General features: G+C 41.0%; 1 protein-coding gene across 5 annotated transcripts in view; it reads left to right on the top strand.

Annotated features, from left to right (window-relative positions):
- The window catches only part of LOC135936354 (lachesin-like), a 137,381-nt gene that overhangs the window by 93,740 nt on the left and 23,947 nt on the right, over positions 1–19,694 (top strand). For all 5 annotated transcript variants that reach the window (XM_065479133.1, XM_065479132.1, XM_065479134.1 and 2 more), the window contains exons 3-4: positions 8,585–8,792; positions 16,112–16,273. In XM_065479133.1, coding sequence (XP_065335205.1) covers positions 8,585–8,792; positions 16,112–16,273 — 370 coding nt within the window. The remainder of the gene's footprint in view (positions 1–8,584; positions 8,793–16,111; positions 16,274–19,694) is intronic.

Below are 19,694 nucleotides of genomic sequence, written 5' to 3'. Positions count from 1 at the left end.
ACTGATATATATGTACCTCACTGGCCGAAACAACTAGTGTTCTGGACTAGAACGGGTGAAATTATAATGTTTCTTTTTTATTTACTCATGTTTGCAACCCACCATGCGGTTTAAAAATAAATAAGACAGTCTCATTACATTTTTTTTTTACTTTTGCCTATAACTTATCTCTCTTGAGTTTGAATGAAATATTTATTAGACACCACGGGTGTACAACAACAGACATATACAATAATTAAATCACAGGTTCATTGCTAGTCTTTGCTTTGGCGGCTTGGCACAGTGTCAAAGTGTTCTTATCACAATCGAGGAAATGGTAGAAACCGATTGGTTTATCACAGAATTTGCACTCACAGTCCTCACTCGCGCAGGAGTGGTAGGTCAATTTTTTACAAAATAGTGAAAACCGTGACAAGCGTGTCTCGTGAACATGTGTCTGTTATTAAAAAGGGCTTCCTTCCAATTTTGGTTGACCATGGCGGGGGTGACGAAAAACCCCGGGTCGATTTCGGAGGCCTTAAAGTCCTGGTTAGCTATGAACTTTTTAAATGAGTCAGTCTCCGGCAGTGAAAATCTTGTTATAATCTCTCTTGAGTTTAATTAAATTATTTTTTAACAATTTTTTAAGAAATAATCAGAGGTTGTGCAAAGTCAGTTTGCGATAGAAAATAACTCATGATCAATGTTGTAAACAACATAATTACCGTCTAAGAATCAGTTCAAATGCATAATAATTAACAATAATTTCTGGGCCCACTCCGGCTCTGTCCTCCGGGACAGGGTTTTCGTAAGTTGTTTGCCAGGAGTGTTGCCTTTTCTCACATACTTATATATCTTTTTAATGACTTGCTGTAACATGAATGTATTTGACAATTTGTGAGAATAAGCAAAAATATAACAAAACATCTCTTGCGAATTAAGAGAAATGTAGGCGACCACTCTTCTCTCGTTGCGATGCAAAGTTGTCTACTTTAGCCCAGAAACAGAAGCAGCAGTCTGGCTCATTAAATTATACGAATATAAAGGCATAAGGCGTGGCTGCCTTAAGGTGGTGTCAACATACCTGTCATTTTACATCAACGAGCATCCTTCACTTGGCGTCGGCAGATTTACAACTGCTGCTGCTGCGACTCGGATGCGCGCGCGAGTGTCTCTTGCTCTTTCTGCCTCTTCAGCCTAATGCATTTTAAATTAAGAGCAGCCGGCCAGAGGGAGGAAAGCGCGCTGCTTTGCCATCCACAAAGCTTCTCTTGGAATGGAGCACTCGACGGAAAAACACACTGTTTGCAAATTGCACGCAAGTTTTAGTTTTACGCGAGAGGGAGTTTCTACATTTTTTTTCACATTACAACGTCTCTTCATAAAAATATTCTGCTTCCGTGGAGTTGAAATACCTCTTCTCTTCTCGCTTGTGTACTTTAAATCTTGGTCTGCGTAACATTTTTTTTTTAATTTTTTATTCATCAATTTAATCCAATTCTGTGCGGAGCTAGATTCATTTAATTTCACGTGCTTTTTAAATTAAATTAAATAAATTGAACTTTACAGCTTTATCTAGTTAGACTAAGCCTCTGTATCGATCTTGACTGCCTGAATTCTCAAGCTGGTGTCGAAATTAACTCGGCACGGGATACATTTCGGCGAACGACGGCGCGGGATCGGAATTTGTCGTTATTTACTCCGCCTGCATACGTGATTCTCGGTGGAGCAGACTCCGCCGCCAAAATATTTTCATACATGTCAAAACAGCGTATATCAGCCTCTCCAAATGAGAAAAAGAAAGCTCTTTGACAGAAATGCCTTTCCCTTCCAGCGAGTAGAGGAAATAAATCCGAATTCCACGTGGTGCAGAGAAGAATGCAGTCAGAATTTACGATCCTTTCCTTCGCTCTCTTTCGCCGCGAGAAAGAGAGAATAGAAGCCTGTTCACCCAATCAAGAAGAAAAAAAGGGAGCGAAGTTTTTTGATCTTGGGCAGACCGAAAGACAAAGTATTTTTACCAGAGGAAAAGTATACACTTGATGTTTTTAAAGGGGAAGTTTCTGCGCCAGCCAGTTTCTCGGAAGCCTAAGTGGAATAAGAGTAGAAAGGTTGTCATGACACCTGCTGCCTTTTGGAAAGGTGCCATCCGCCTGTTCGCATTCCTTAAAGAGTCGCCGTCTGCATATTTCTCGATTGAAACTGCCTATGGACCCGGCAAGGCAAACGCGCTGTAGACCGAATTGATTAACTCGTCTGAAGTGTCAGGCTTATCTCCTCGATTTTTATCGACAGAAATGAGAGTGGCTCCAATGATGTGATTACTTAAGCGTTATTTTACGAGATATTTCGGCGTAATCACGAATAAAATAAAAATCGGAGATCCCCGTTAAATCTTTTAGTGCCGTATTAAGATCCTGGTTCAACGCAAACAATAAAAGTATTTTTTTAGAAAAATATTGTGGATTCTGAGAGAAAAGTATCAACTGTCTCGACAGCAAACTTAATCTGTAAAATAAAATTCAATATTTTTATCACTTGTCGAAGAAATCGATAACTACTTCCATTGCTGAACACAATCCAAAGAAAGAAGCAAGTGACGAGAAATCTTGTGAACAGAACACCCGCAACTCATCTTCCCTGCGGCACAACTTCCTATTACTGCAATTCCCAAGCATCAATCCATCCTGTCTTTGAAGCTATTTCAAAAGGTGGTACAGAGTTTAATCGTTCTTCTTAAAACTCAAATAATAATCTAAAGGGAAATATTCCGTGTACTTCTATGAATGCTGCCCAATCTTAGTGGATTTTACGTCGAGGAACTAATTCCTTTACAATTGAAAATTTGAAAAGAAAAGCGAAAGAGTTTTGGAAATTTTTCGTCTAGTTTTATTGCCCATATCATTATTATTTATTTTACCTTACATTATTTTATGATGAGTTGTTTGTTTCTTCCAAAATGTTTTTCTAACAAAGTACCATTACCATTTGCATCAAAGTCTCAGTAAATAAAATATTTAACGGACTGGAATCTTTCTTCCCACTTGAATTAGCTCAGACTGCTTGTAGAAACATTGATGGATTTAGTCCAGATTATTTGAAATGAAAATTTCAGAACGAATCAGCTAACAATAAAAAATATTTCCCTCGCTGCCGGCTCAGATTGCTTTTGTCCGCTGAAAAATCCGATCAGTTTTTGTCTCATTCTCTGTTGGCCGCTTCACGGGGCTGCGATCAGGAGGGCCGAGCGGCTGGCTGAATAATGAATGAGAGGCGAGCAAATCGAGTCCGAAAGCAAATTAGCGCCATCGACTGAGAAAGTCGGCATTTGTCACGCGATTCTCGTTTTTGCGCGCTCGCCCATTTGCGATTCCGGTGCCAGATTAGCCGGCCGCGCGCCGCTTTTTGCCTGTTTTGAATGCAGCTCTCTGCCGCATGTGCGTGAGTGCGTCGCCGCCCGCACTGGCCCGTTAACAAAACCCATCAGGCCGGCAATGAATTTATGATGCCGCGCGCGCTGCCCATTTTTGCCCGCCGACGCTACTTTTGCCAATCAACCCGACCCGCTGGCCTGCCGGCCGGCCGACGGACGAATCGTTACGCAAGCAGCTGCCGGCCACTCTTGCGAAAAGCGCTCGCTCTCTCTCTCTCTCTCGCGCGCATCAGATAAAACGAAAAACAACAAGCTCTTTGCAGATAATACTCGCCTGCCTGCGAATTTGCAGCGCCCGAAATTGGAATTGGATGAAAAAGAATGCTGTGCACACGGCGTTTCGATGAAATTGTGGACTCTCTTCGGCATCGCTGCGGGCGATAGAACCGTTTCCAGGTGTCAATTCTGTCACGCTGCAGTTTTTAAAGGTGATATGCAACCGCGAGATGAGAAAAATGCTTGCTTTTTTGTACACTGCGCCGATAGTTGGATTAAAGTATTCACTGCATCGAAAAAAATTATTTTGTTGACTTTATCTAAACTTTCTTAGTGTCTTAATAAATTTAAAAACCTTTACAGCATTCTTAGCTGAATCAAAACATAAAGTAGAATACAAAAGACTAAATAAAAATAGAATAATCAAATGAAAAAAGTTATTCTAATGTAATAATTCGATATAGTTTGCTCAATCAAGATAAGTAATTAAAAGCATCCTGCTTGCTCAGCGAAAAATTATTCAGATTTTCAAGCTTCGATAGTGATTTGGCTACCAGGAAAAATTAAAATCAAGAATTATTGCTGGTAAACTGTCCAAGTTTTAAAATAAAAATGATTTAAACCTATTCATTATGAGTCCACTTTTGTAAATAAATTCCCAGCAAAAGTTGCTGTTTTTATACCGTCGTTGACTTTGTAACACGATGATTTCGAGGACGCACGTAGACAATCTCACACGTGTCCATAAAATTCTATACTTGCTGGGCTTCAATGTGAAAATAGGGATTCAAGCAGCTTTTTTAAAATATAATGTGAGAGCTGTATTTGGCTCTGCAAAGATGAAAAAGATCTGCTGAGAGAAAAGATTGAATGAAATACATTTAAAAAGTCAACTCCAATTTGACCGTCTGGCTCTCGCAGCACAAAAAATATTGTGTTATATTTTCAATGGATCGCGAGTGGCACAGTTATCCGATTCCTTTGGCCATAAACCGCTCTTCGCAAGAGAAAAAGTGTGTACTCACATCGGGTCAACTCTTTCACTGTGATGCTTTGCAGTTGAACAAAGTTTCCCCGCATTGAATAAGAGAGCAAACAAAAGATTCTATTTTTATATCCGTTCAAATGCACATGCATCACTCAAAACAAAAAGATAAAAAGAGCCCGCTCTTCTCTGTTTCTCGTTTCTCGTCCAGCGTTTTTGCGTCGCACACGGTCGAAAGCCACACTCATTGTCGGTCCAATCTCTGCGTTCGCATTTTGTATATGTAGCCAGCAGCGGCAGCAGATGAATCAGTTTACGTATTCATGAGGCAAAAGGAGAATAAATAAGAGCTCGCTGGCAGAGATAACTGAAACACACAGCACACACAGCGAAAGGCTGAAAAGAAGCAGCGGCTTTTTTTCAGCAGCACGCCTGAAACGGTGGCGAAATTGGAATGGACAAATTTTCATGCATGATAGCGTAGAGATTTGTAACTGGGGAAGAGGATTTTTTAAAATACGTCTGGACGGGTGTCTCTCGTTATTTGCATTCAGCGAAACATGAAATGGATAAAAGGGGGAGCGCGTCTCTCTCGTTGCAGCACTATTTCTTCCGCCAGCTCTGATTTGCCCCAGCATTGTATGCGAATAACTTAATTTCGTCACTCTTGGCTCTGGAAATTCGCGGGCATATGCGCGTATTTGCATTCCGAATAAAAAAGAAGCTGCTTCAGGAGATTCGTTACGGCCCCAACGCGTCCGGGTCGGTTCAAGAACCCAACGCACTAGAGAGCCTAATCCTTCAATCTGTGAAAGTGGCGTTGTTTTCACGCTGATTTCCTGTGATGAGGTTGTTCATTCAATATATTTACCCCTGATTAATATAATATATACATCACACAGTCAGGCCTCTGTATCAACAATCTCATGCAAACCGAAAAATCGCGTGAGCACATTTTTAGCTTAATTAGGTCCAAGCAAGTCTCAACACCAAATTCTTAAAAATTAAATTTGGGCATTTCTTTGTTTGCAGAAAGGGCAGAAAGTTAATGTAAATGGCTCTCATTTTTTTTGTATGCTTGCAGCCAATTCCCTTTTTTACAAAGGGAATATTACTCTCAGACGATTACTCTCTGAAACGAGGAAAATTCCACTTTTAATCTTTTCAATTGGACCTCTTTTAAAATTTCCGTATTTTGCTTTTGTTTCGAAATTTTCGACCAATTGATACTCTCCCGTCCCATTTGGACAATAAATTATGCTAGGGAATTCAAAGAATAGGGCGGAACGCAGGAAGGGGCGATGGTTCAGAGGGAGTAGAACGCGTTCAGTCCGCAACATGACGTCTGTAGGATAGAAATTGCCGGCAGCCCAAGGTCACATTCCGGTTGACTTTTCCGCCTTGCGAATTTCTCGCCGTCGCCAACGCCCTTTGGCGGGATAACTAAGTGCGAGCGTGCAGCAAAGAAAACTAGGAAGGAAAACTAGCTGGCTGCTATCCCACTCATAATTCAATTAGTGGAATTTTGTGAAACCCATCACGCGCCTGCGGAGATTAAATCTGCTAGCTGCACGGATTGTCAACTTCAAACAGATTTATTCAAATCGCAAACTTTTTCCCTTCCGATGTCGGAACGGGTGTTAGCAGTGGGTCAAATGAATTTTTTACCCGCCGAGCTTGTTAATCCTGCGCGACACTTTCTGCCCTTTGATATGCAAATATGCGTTCGAAACATAAAAGAAGAAGGAGCACCAGAGTTGTCCTTTTCTTCTTCTTTCTCTCTTTTTACGACTCTGGATAATATTTTTTACTCCGCGTCGCAGCAATGCTATCTAGCTCTTGTTTTGTTGTACATTTATTTTATTGCGTTGCTCTGCTAAACTATGAATTTTTCCTGGCATTCATGCAGCACTGAAACAGAGCTGTTTTAATTCGCGTCCGCCGGACTTGTTAATTTTTTGCGCTTTTTGCAATTATAGTGGAGCAGCTCCACTGCTGCTGTAGCGCAGTTATACTGTCTGCGTTCTGTTTCATCTTGTTTAATATTTCATTTTGTCTGCGTTGTTTATGCGTCTATGCTAGCGTATGACAGAGCAAAAATTAGGTCTGTATAATGAACGCAAAGGAATAAACTGGAGATTCACTGCGCCGTGGATTAAAGTGTAAATCTCTGGCAAGAGTAAGAGAACATAAATACAACGAGGATGCGGGAATAAATAGCCACCCTTCCTGATTTCACAAACGCATTGAGCATGGTCTTTTGTAATTAATTCATTAATTTTGTTAGCTGCGATGCAATAAAAAAGGAGAATTTTTAATCGGTTTTATTTAATTTTAATCCTAAGAGTAGGCAAAAAATGTTGCGTGCATGATAAATTTTTAAAAATATTAGTGAAATACATTTCACAAATTTTGATATTTTTCCTTTTTTTATTTGTATTAAATTGCTAGGAATCAACCTGTCTATCAATTCTAATTTGAATTTTATGGTGCACTTTGGTTACAGCATAACAATTTTATTTATAGAACGCTAACTATTTTCAATCCTGCCATTTGTCTGCATTCATGTTCTGCGAGCTGAATTAAGGAGGAATATTGCAGATCAAATATCAAAATAATTTAGCAGGTAAATTGCGTCCTTGTTTAACTCGCAGCGCTTCACTCCCTAAGATAAATACGCGTTAATTCTTTCCTCGTACGCTCATCAACATGACGACGGCTATTTTCGCTCCATTTCAGAAATTCCGAGAACCCGGCGTGACACTTTGAGCGACAGTCGAAACGCTTTTGTGTACATTTGAAAACGGGTAACAGGAGTAGCATCAGAGAGACCAACTCGTCCCACATGCTGCACCAGCCCAACTTTATTTGAAATAAAGGGGACGTGCCGGGCTCAAAAAGTTGCCGGTCCGCCCCATTAGAGGCGAAATTTGTTTTTTAATGTCAGAAATCCCTGTGGGTGCGATAAAAAGTGGCGTTTGCGCTATTGAATTTTGATGTTTGTGAGAGAGTTGGTAGGTCGGTTGGTTATTCGGCAAGCTGCCTCGGCCTGCGGTCCCTGAAGACCCGCGTCAGGCTCACGGGCCAAATAATAACATCCCTCTATGTTGCGCGCACAAAATAAATGAATTTGCATTCTTTTCCGCTCATCCCGCTGTGTTTGCATTTTGCTCGCGTGAATACAGGCCGGCTTTGCGTTCGAATCGATACGCGATTGTCAAACGTGCCCATTTGACTAGGCGCAAATTTAATTAATGCAACTCGATGTGTTCAGGTAAACGCGAGTGTTTGACGGGACCGACGCGCGTCACTTTTGGGACTCCGACGCGCCGTGAGATCCAATTCAATTTCGTAATGGAAGTTACTTTCATTTGATTGGCTGCGTGGCTAATCCTATTTCCAATTCATGATGCGAATATACAAATACGCGTTGGCGCTTGTGCACGTAAACAATGCCGATGGTAAATGTGAATACGGAATTCACTCTTTGCTTTGCATCAAGGGGAAATGCAGGTTATTTAAATTAAAATAGTTGCGCCCCGATTTGTCATTTGGTCTCTCCAGATTTGTTAAAGTACTGTACAAACAAGCGTAATTTATTATGCTTTCCAATCTTCTTCATCAGCATTTATTTGAACATCAGAATTATACAATTTGTTAATTTTACCGACAGTACACGTCACTTGTTGGAATTGGACATACACCTTATATAATACATATAAGTGTAATGGTCTGATTGTGTTTTATTTAAACGGTGGTAAAAGTTTTTTTTAAAGTTTAGCACGTTAAATTTGTTTAGTTCAAGAAAGATTTCTTAAATATTTAACTTGAATATCTTGTAAAAATTGCTCAATATATACTAAAAAATACGAGTGAAAGAATTTAGTTTTGTATTGATTGTTACTATATTAATTTTAAAATGTTTTAGCTATTGCACAATTGTTAACAACGCAAATTCTGTTTGATTTTAGGTGGCTTGGATTCACATAGACCGACAAATGATTTTGACCATACACAGACACGTAATCGCGAGACTGCCGCGGTTTAGTGTGTCATTCGACAACCAAAAAACGTGGCTACTTCACGTTTCTGGGGTGCAGCAGGAGGACAGGGGCTACTACATGTGCCAGGTCAACACCAATCCCATGATCAGCCAGGTTGGCTACCTTCAAGTTGTCGGTGAGTACTTCAGCCAACACCTTTGAATTTTTGTTAAAACGCGCACAGGTAGGCTCGCTTTTTCTTTTTATAAGCCTTATGTCTATTTGCATTACATTTAACTACATTGATTGCATTGATCACACGTAAAAATTATCTAATATTGCTGGGCTCAGGTACCTGCCTATTAAGGGGCATAGACGTCAAAAAATTAAAATGTGTTTGGTGAAAAAAAATATGAAAATAGTGCTGTTGGAATTTTCGAATCGGCCAATGCGTTAGTGAGCAAAAAAGGGGCCAGAACATCGTGACGTCATCAATGGTAAGGTTTGGAATACTCCACTCCTGTTGATTGATTGTCATGATCGACCCATTGTTTGGTTTAGTCCACCGAGAAAAATCCAGCAATCGCTGTACTTATTTTTACCATTGCCACAATGAGCAGCAATGACGTCACAATAATATACTGGCCGCTCTTTTTGTCTAAAGATTGTTCATTGTTGCAGTGGCCGATTCCAAAATTCCAACGATTCTCTGATTTTCAGAATTTTCAGATGGTAAAAGTAAAATTAAATTTTATCCAACGCCCGCTTGTCCTTTTACAGGGAAATCTTAATTTTTATAAGGGGTTGTTTCGTGTATAAGATTTTTAATAGACTCAATCAAAATCCTCCACTTCTTTAACATGGCCAAGTAAAAGGAAATGAAATTATATGCATTCCCAGCAAAGTGAACACCATAAATTAATTAAGGCATTGTTGCGTGGTGAATAAAAAACATGCGGCGGAGATTCCTGCTTAAAACCAATTTGTGCGAATGTGGGTTATGTGGCAGATATTCGCAAACATTGGAAATTACACTGGGGTTGAGTATAATCTAATAACAGCGGAGCGCCCACAAATCGGTCGCACACGCACGGAGCCGTCAGTCAGGCCGGTGAGTGTGCGACAGCAAGCTAATTAGCTTGTTAATTGGCACAATAGAGAACGCGCGTAATAACGATGCCGGAGAATGCGAGAGACGCGCTGAATAATGGAAATTTATCGGTGGGGCTGTTGGCGGCAGGTGAGAAATAATGCGCGTCGATGAGGCGTATTTAGCGCTGACAAAACGTGGCGTGTGTTGTAATGCGAAGAAGCAGCACAGAGGGGGATCAGATTGTCTTGCGAGCTACCGAGTGATAAAATACACATTAAAGCAGCCGCGCCGCGAATTGATGGCTGGCTCAACTCTCGACTCATTCATTTCATATCGGAAATGAATAATCCAGCTCGGCGACGGCAGAATACACTAACTGACGCACACACGACGTTAATGATGCCGCCCTATAAATCAGATTGTCGCCAGAGATAAATCGCGAGAGTGGGTTGAGCCAGCGTCGGCCTGAAATATCGCTTTGAAATATTGTCATTGACTTTGCATGATGAATAGCGGCGCGCGCGCCTAAAAGCACCGCCGCCTTTCGCCAGGTTTCCCGAGAAATCAGACGACGACGCGCATCACACGCGATACAAGCCGGCGAACGTGCTGAAAGCGTACATACGTGGCTACTTTCCGCATGATTAATGGCCAATCTTTGCACGTGTTGATCCCTTTGTGTTTCGCTCCACGCCAGCGTTCGACCGAAAACGCAGCGCGCGCGGGCGTTGATTTCCGTCGGGCCGTGTGGGATTATATTGTTTGCTGATAGTGTTCGGGTAGGAAAATGTCTTCTCTGCCCTTTTCATCACGCAATTCTGAGATGAAATTTTAACTAAAAACTAGTTATAAAATTAGCTCAGCTTTTACTGAATGCATACGTTTATAAAGTAATATCTTACTATGGGGGTGCACTTGTTTTAACTCAAAGTCTCTGAAATATGATTGTACTGTAGTATCAACAATCCTGCTTTCCAAATTTTAATGGATAATTTTATTTTTCAAATAATCACAAAACTGCTTACCACAACCCAAGCATAGTGAGTTGCATTGCGTGCCCTACCACGCAGCTACTGCAAGAAGCGAAAAAAGAAGAAAAAAATGTTGGCAATTTGGGTTGTGATGGGCATTCGCGTTGCTAACAAACCCAGCCACCCTGACACACAACACACAACCCCCAGCTAAATATGTGTCACCAATAACCCTTTCAAGCCCTGGGTTCGATATTTTATCCCAATAAATGCAATGAAATGCGTTGAAATCCAACCTGTTCAGCCAGCAACCTAGGGCTGCCGATTTCCGGACTTCTAAGCTAACTGGACTCGCAGTGTCCCGGTTAAAAGAAATTATCTTTAAACTCCTGGTTTTGGCCGATTTTTTGGTATATTCATTGGCCCATACGCGTGGTACAGCCCCTCCCTCGCCCCTTTATGACGATTTTTTCCAGTTGCGTCCGCAAATTTTTAAATTTCCCATGGACAGATATTTCCTCCGTGGGTGGGCATTTTAAAAAAGCCCATCAATTGACTCCAAAGCAAAAATAGTCCGTAAATTTTCGGGAAAATAGGCTGAAAAATATTTGCATTTCATATATGGTTAGCTTTCCGTTTCAAGGAGATTGCTTCATACATAGACCGTTGGATTGATCTATAGACAGAGAATGTTTCTCATATCAGTCACAAAAATTAAAAACACACACGCGCACTCAGGTATCGTGCGGTAATTATTCTTAAAATTTGGGAATAAACGTTTTTTGAAGCTTGATTCTCATTTAAATATAGCACACTGTTAAGTTTAATTATCACAAAGAAAATAGACGGACAAGAACAGGAAAGAATCGTTTAATTATTAGTTTTCTCTTTTGATATCGCTATGGCAATAACTGCTGCAAATGATTTATCGCACAGCTCTCAACGTCAAGCAGGCGTGTTTTTGCTCATGTGGTTAAGTTGTAAGGCGGCAGCAGTCAGGAGGTAGCACTCGTGGTGTATATATATCTGATGCGAAACGTGGTGAGAGTCTCACTCCTTGGCAACACCTTCCGCGATGCCTGCCGGTCACGCCATGACCCGTCACGGCAACAAGTCAAACACGCGAATCCCCGGCCAGATGCACCGGCGCGCGGCGGGCTGCCTAATTACAGTGGCACGGCTTAATTACTTTCCACTCGGTGTCAAATTAATCAACTCGAAAAACGGACGGGCAGATTGCGTTGCGCCGCGCGGCCACTGCAAATACTGTACGCAGCCCGCTGGCCCGGCTTATATGATATTTAATTCATAAAACTCGTCAGAGGGAAACAAATTCAGCCGACCCATGCCAGCGCACTAATCAAACACACCAAGTTGATTAATTTAGACAACACGGGCGCGCCAGATTAAAGGCGGCGGTGATCGCGTGACCGCAACGCGTACGGAGCCAAACTGATTGCCCTTTGATTTCGTCCGCTTTCACACACGCGCTTCTGTACGTGTGTATCTATCTTGCCGGCACGCGTTTGTCCATTTGTCACATGCGCTAAATTAACAAGGTTCGAGGGAAGTGATAAATTGCCATGTTGAAACCGCACAAACGAAACGTTTGGAACGAATCCATCAAAAAATAAATAAACCAGCAACCAAATGAGGCATTTAAGATGATTAATAGCAATTTTTCAAAGCGTGATTTTGTAAATTTAGAAATTTGATACCAATGAAGAGTCATATTTATTTCAATATTGCGTGTTGAAAATTCGTCTGCTTTTAACTGTCATTTCAATATTGAAATTGGGCAAAATATATACAGAAGCATCGATATTTTAATATTTGGCAAAATTAGAAATTGAATAATTCTTTCACAAAAATTGACGCATTTTTAGCTGTTGATAAATAATTCATCATAGTGCCTTTATTTGCGCTATTTTCATTTACAGATTGACGCTTGCAATAAAATTATCCAAATTTCCAGTTTGAGATAAATGTTGTTAAAAACATTCTATCCTATCCTGACACAAACGTTTCTGCAAAAATTGAAGGCGATTTGTTTTCGCCTGTAATGACGCTCTCTCTCAGTGTGACATGGAGTACTTTCGAGTGTGTCGTTAATACATTTCATAGTTTTCGCACGGAATCACGTGCCACGGCAGCTTTAATGGAGCAGAAATTTAGCCACCATTTTTACGGTCGGCGGAGGCAGCAAGTGTGCTCGCGCGAGGGCGGTACTTGGTGCATAATGCATGGCTGGATGATAAATTTGCACATGATGCGAGTTTTATGAGCTGGCAGCACGACGTGTGCTCCGACCAGAGTTTATTTAACGCCGCGACCTGCGAGAGATACAATTTTGCGATGAACTCGCTTATCACATCTGTTTCTAGCTTAAAATGAATGGTGCGTCGTTCTGGTAAATAAATATGGAGACTGATCTGAATGAGAATGGAACAAATATCTTGCATAGAGGTGTATTCAAACTGATTTTATAATTCTTCTCTTTTACGTCCACAAAAATCACCAGTAACAAAAAATTAAGAATACATAACCTCCATTCAGTAAATTAAGAATAGTTTTGCAATTTTCCTGACAAGTTTTCATTTCGGCACAATATCGGTGGGAAGATGTTCAAAACAGCGTGGTCCACATTCATGCGTCGCGCAGATATATGGCGTCCAGTGGAGTATGGCGCGAAATAACTGTCACGTGAAAATGCGCGAAAAGAACCAAGTTTTCGTCAATATTGTGACATAATTTGCATTACTTGTACTATCGTAAAAACAAACTCTTGACACTCGTACGGGAATCCAAAGAGAGCTTTTTGCTTCCCACATTCAGACGCCATCTTGGAACCAATTTTATCGCACATCTGGCCCCCCGCTGGTTCTAAAGATCTTATAAAAATGTAACTTAGAAATAGTTTTTGCTGCTCCCCAACACTAAAATAAGAAGATAGCAATTTCATTTTAATTATTCTCGGCGTGTCAAACACAGAAAAAATCGAGGGGGTTTCAATTGGTTTATAAATTATTTTTTAATTGAGCTATAAAAATGAAATCATTATCTATGGTGTTTCAATGAAGAGTTGAAAGGTTGCATGGAAGTAACAAAATACAATTATGTCAGTTTAATGAGGCAGAATTAAATTTTACAAGCTGATCACTAATTCTTTCTGCAGTCTCACTTTTAAATTTCATAGGTTTCTGTCACACAAAATTGTTTTGAATATACGTGAGACTTGTTCATCCTAAATACAATAACTAGACATTGAACCTTTGCATAAAACCATGCGTAAAAACGCATCGAAACTATATCCTCAGGCTTAACGTGTTCAAAAGCAAACAAGGCACTAGTGTGTTTTACAAGTAAATTTCTACCCAGGTCCTTTCGCATTTTGCGGCGTGCTCAATTGTGCGGGGCGCACGTCCTGCGAGCAGCAAGCGAGGCGAAGGGAAATCGACTACACACCCGAGACACACACACAAGAAAGTCTTGAGCCGCGCGCGTGAGATGTGGATGCAACCGCGGCTACGATCGTGACAGGAATGTCATGATGGGAAAAAGGTGCGGGCTGATTTTTCTGCTGTCGCCCGCGCGCATTCATTGCCTCTCTGCCTCAATGCAATAATAATGGCATTTCCACTCGCTCTCTGCGCCTGAGTCAGCAATACCATCGCCGCTTGCAATTTGCACTTTGCAATCAGACACAATCGACAGGTTTCACTCAACTCGATTGCTGCATTGTGACGGACAATTGCTTCCATTTGGGTGATTTTTCCATTTTTGTGAACGCGTTTAAATTTAACTGCCGTGCTTCTTGAAAAATTTAAATATCCAATAAATACGAAATGTTGCGCTTAATGTGAAGTGTATTTTTAAAAATTATTAGCTGAATAAGAGCTTTAAAAATTGTAATACATGTTTGAAATCCATGAATATTGACGAGTATAAAATCATAGCAGTCTATCCTCTTTCCCGTTCACGTTACTTGTAGAAATCGCCATTACAACTTACATAAAACAGACTAAATATAAATTTAAAAAATACTACATGCCTTTTATATAGTGCTGTAGTAACAGGAAAGCAAGGCGGAAAACTTGAACTAGGTGTATCAGTGTAACAGAATCGTCGACCGTCATTAAAAGCGTTTTAAACGTCAGTTGCTGGTTTTGCGGGGTCAGTGAGTCCGACGTTTGCAGCGATACTTTAGCGAGTAACTGTATCACAGGGGCGGAAAGAGGTAGCGAAACACATGCGGCGGCGAGTCTGCAAACAAAAACGTGTCTGTCAAGAGGCGAAAGAGAGGCTTTGAAACGCGAGATGATTGCGCAAAACACGGGAGCAGGGGTGAATACACGTCAGTTCGAAACATCAGCAGGACGGTCCGCCGTCGAGTCGGTCTGCCTGCTTTTGCTAATAATAAAGGTGTCACTCGGGCGAAATCCACTTAATTTCGTGCCGACTCTCTCCGGCGCTCTCTCTCTCTCTCTCTCTCTCTCTCACTCACTCGGATGCAAATGGACGTTTAAGCCTTGATAAATGGCTTTCAGTGGCCTGGCTCGATTAATATTCGCAGCGCATTCAGTTTTGCAAGCGGGCCAATAGCGGCCTGCCCGGCCGAGCGGACCGGGCATGAATAAATGACCACATAATTAATCGTTGCTACCGCGTCGACCAAATAAAACAGACACACACTCACAGAGGTGCCGCGAAAAACACATGTTTCATATGCCAATGAGGGAGAAAGAGCGGGAGAGAGAGAGAGAGAGAGTTGAGGTGAGCGGGGTTGTGAATCCTAGGCGCGAGTGACATGACCTCTCGTGCGGTGAATCTGCAAAAACACCGGTGCCAAATTTGCATATCACTGTTGAGTGACCGAAAAATCAATATTTATTCGAGTAGTCTCGCGGCATAATATATGGTTTCATCGAATTTTATTAAATAAATAAATAACATTCAAACAATGGTAGATTGTTATTGGGTTAATTGAAAAAACTCCCTCAATGATAAAAAAAATATGTTTAAATGCCTAACAAATAATATTTCAGTACGTAGCATTATATCGATTTAATGTGCTTCCTTCGATGTTCTTGGTTAGATTGGACAGTTTAAAAAAAAAAATTAATATACTTTTTGCACTACATTCATGCTGAGCAGGTTGCATAATCTGTATTTTCAAGACTAATGTGAAATGTCCCTCTTTTTTTTGTCAAGATCAAATTGAGAAATGCATTTATATTTTCATGCCTATACTTTTATTTATGTTTGTTTATTCTCACAAGCAGTCTGATGGCACTTACTATAATTTATGCGACTCCTTTTTTTGCGACCAGCGGGAACCAGTCTAAAATGCCCGACCCCGAAGATGAGCCTAGTACGTTGCGTGTGCCTTTAGCCGGTGGCCGGCATTTGTGTGTGTGCCCCTTCTCAAATCCGCTTTCTGCTGTTTTCCAGTTCCGCCCAACATCCTGGACGAGGAGAGCACGCAATCTGCAGTCGCCGTTAGAGAGAACCAAAATATTACTCTGACGTGTAAGGCTGATGGCTTTCCGTCGCCCAAAATCATGTGGAGGAGAGAAGACGGACAAGGAATAACAATTGACCGGCGCAAGAAAGGTAATGCTTTTCTTAAACACTGCTAGCTAGCCCGGCTGCCCGTGATCCGCTTTCGCTGCATGAGCACCTATGCCTTTTCGCACTGACCGTGCCGTGGAGAGCTTTTCATTTTTATGAACGGTCTCTCACCGCTTCTATAATAATACGTGAAACGGATTTCGCCTCTTCTATTTCCCTTGTGCTCCTGGATACAATTTGGCAGCCTAATATCATTCTACGTTTGTTTTCAACAAAAATATTCAGGTTTTTTTATGGCTTAGAAGAAATTTATTTGCAATCAGTGAATTTTGGTAATAAATTATTATTTACAAAATAGTTATTTTTCTCTAGTTTTATAGATAGTTGAGGAATGTTTTGACGCTATTAGCAAAATGCAAAATCCGTTCTTATGTATGGCTCGTATGCTGTTAATTATACTGGACTGGCCTCAAATCGAATCTGTAATCATTTTTACTAAACTGAATTCAGTGTTCTATAACTGGTGGTTTGATTAGACATCGAAAAATAGAGTCATTTGACTGCATGACAAACTGAAATTAGATAAACATAATCTACTGTTAGAATTAGTGGATCAGGAGGGTCAAAGTTTTGGAAAAATTGGGTAACCCAGGAAGAGAGATGCATCAATTCAAAATTAAAACGAAAACTAAGAGGGTTCCCTGTTATTCAATAAGCACAAACATCAGATAAAAGAATTCAAAACGAGTCTGTTGGTTTTTTTAACTTCGTCGTGCACTATCAAGATTTTCACATCTCTGTACCGGCAGCAGCCAGAGAAGAGGGCAATGTAATGCCTGACTTTATTGTAATAGCTTACAACCCCGGCCAGCTTAATAGAGGCAAATGCAGAGCGGCGAAAAACACCATTAAAAGGTCTGCTCGGCAGAAAAGGCAAGACGCCCGGTGTGTTGTGTGTGTCGGTGTGCGGACTGACAGAGGCGGATGTGTACGTGTGCGCGGCAATAACAGGCCCAGACACACGCAGCCGTAAAAACAAACCGCAACATGATGATTTTATAAGAGCGGCGGGGTGGCCGTGGTGCATGGTATAAAATATGTATTTAGCCAATATCTGTGGAAAAGAAGGCTTGCAAGATAAAATATTTCCTTCACGTAGCTCAGACATTATTCATGTTATTTTATTCATCGGACAATGGACCAAGAAAGTTCGCTGCTCGTGCGCTGCAATATATTTTTATTCCGCCGGCTCTCGCTCTTCTTTTATTTAAAAGGGTTGGCCTCATACATTCTTGAAGGCGCTTGCTCGCTGGCGTTTGTTGTGCCGTGCGCGCCGAGCTGTGTGTGTGTGTTGCCGAGGGCCGGCGCGGCGCACCAGCGACTCAATCGCTTGTTGCTGAATTTACTGCAGCCCGCGTGTGATCCCCCTGTCGTGCGCTAACTTTTTAATAAAGTAACTAACCCCTTGGCCACGAAACGATGGTCAATGCACCAATTCAGAGACACCTGGGGTGTGGACAGATCCACTCTTCCTGCAGATATTATCCTCTCTGCTAGCCAGTTAATTGCTTTCACGCTCCAATCAACGGCACAATTCATAAATAATTTATAAACAAGGAAATTGGTATAGCTGAGGAGGCTTTTAGGTGGAACATCTGCAACACAAATAGATAATGTGGGTAGGTTACAAGCAGAGTCCAAAATTTCCAAACATTATATCTAAATTGTTTGTTAAGTCTTCCTTGAATTTAAAAAAAAACGCATGATATATTCGAAGAGTGTTGTATTATCCTTCACAAAATTCAATTTTGCTTGCCTTTTTAGTAAGATATAAGATGCTTTTGTAAAATGTAAGTATAACAGAAAATTAAGCTTATAACGAGGATTCTTTATATTCACTTTATTCTTATCAAAAGTTTATCCAGCGAGCTACGTAGTAAGTTTCGTTTTACTTCCTGCAATGCACAGATTAGAAATACTTTCGAACTAAGAATTCCAAGTCTTGTTTATTTTCATTCGTAAATAATCGAAATATGCCGGTAAAACCATATGAATTCGATCTATAAACTCTAAAAGAAAGAGCGGCATAAATGTATTGCATCTTCAGACCATAGGAATTTTATTTGCAAATAACAAATGTCCAAAACCGTCTAAAAATTTGCATCTTTCATTAAAATGCTGTAAAAAGTATCAACCTTTCCTTTTTAATAAATATTGAATTTAGTTTATTGTATCAGGCATTTTGCACTTCATTTGTGCCAAGCAGGTTGCATAACCTTTTAATCCTAAGGATGAATAAGACTTGACCTGAAAAGCCTTTCCTCAGAGCATCTTGCTATATATTCTATATAATCATGTCCTTCCACGTCATAGCATTTTTTAAGATATCACAGCGGACGAGGTCACATTCTCAAAGCACTCAAAGCAGACAACTTACAATAAGTTATATGGAATAGACATATTACATTTTAAAAGCTAGAGAGGTTCAAGGTTATTTTTAGTTGCGAAATTCTTTTGAGACTCTTGTTTTCCTCTTAACTCTTAAAATTAAATAACATTGTTTTCCTAGAAGAGAATACCTAAATACATTTAAAAATATTCAAGGTAGTTTCATGTACGATGTTATGTTTTTGTTCTGAGAACAAAACACAAGTGGGCAGAATCACGGACTTTGTAAGCCTACTTTGGCTCTAATTAACGCGAGTAAACTTGAAGAGCTTGACAGTAGTGCTGCTTGGCGACTTAACAAAAAAGCTAGGCTCTTTAGCCTAGAGTCACGCACTCCATTTTCACTGCAAGCCCAACCAAGCCACCGCCCACCCTTCTCTCATTTAGATCCAGAGAGGTTGCGAATTAGCCACCGGAAGCCACCGGAATACCCCAAATGAATTTTCGGTCGTTTGAGGAAGAATTTCTGCCGCGTCGTTTAACAGCCGACAATTAAAAAGTTACCGTGCGAACGAGCGGCCGGATTGAATTGGGGAGTGGCGTATAAAAAGCGTGGCTGGCTGGTGGCGCTTTTTGTTGTGGCTGAGGCTCAAAGGGCGGTCGGCGGCGCTCGCTCACGAAGGGGCTAACGCGATTAAGCGCGCCAAGGGTGAATGGCAAGCATCTCGTCGAGCAAAAGGGCTGCGCGCCGGAGTCAAGTCAGACATGCTAATGAACAAACATACTTCTGTTGAGCCTAATCTGATTTATATCCCTTTCCCTGAGCTCAAATTTGCATCATTATTGCGTCGCAAGAGGAGCGAGTGCGGCGGCGGCTGCTTCTGGGCACCGCTCGCTCTCCAGCTATGTAAGTAAGTTCGTATGTACATGTGCACGCAGAGTGGGCGAAAGATGACGACGATGACGATGACGATGATGATGAGAGAATAAGCTCCCATCTCCATAATGAAACGAACGTCGTGCGCTAAGTGCTAAGTGAAAGCAACCTTTTTTCGTGCTAATTTCATAGCCGGAA

This window comes from Cloeon dipterum, chromosome 2 (genome assembly GCF_949628265.1).
Source record: "Cloeon dipterum chromosome 2, ieCloDipt1.1, whole genome shotgun sequence".
Classification (NCBI taxonomy): Eukaryota; Metazoa; Arthropoda; class Insecta; order Ephemeroptera; family Baetidae; genus Cloeon; species Cloeon dipterum.
Note: the sequence above shows the minus strand (reverse complement) of the source record. Positions and strands in the feature narration are given on the sequence as shown.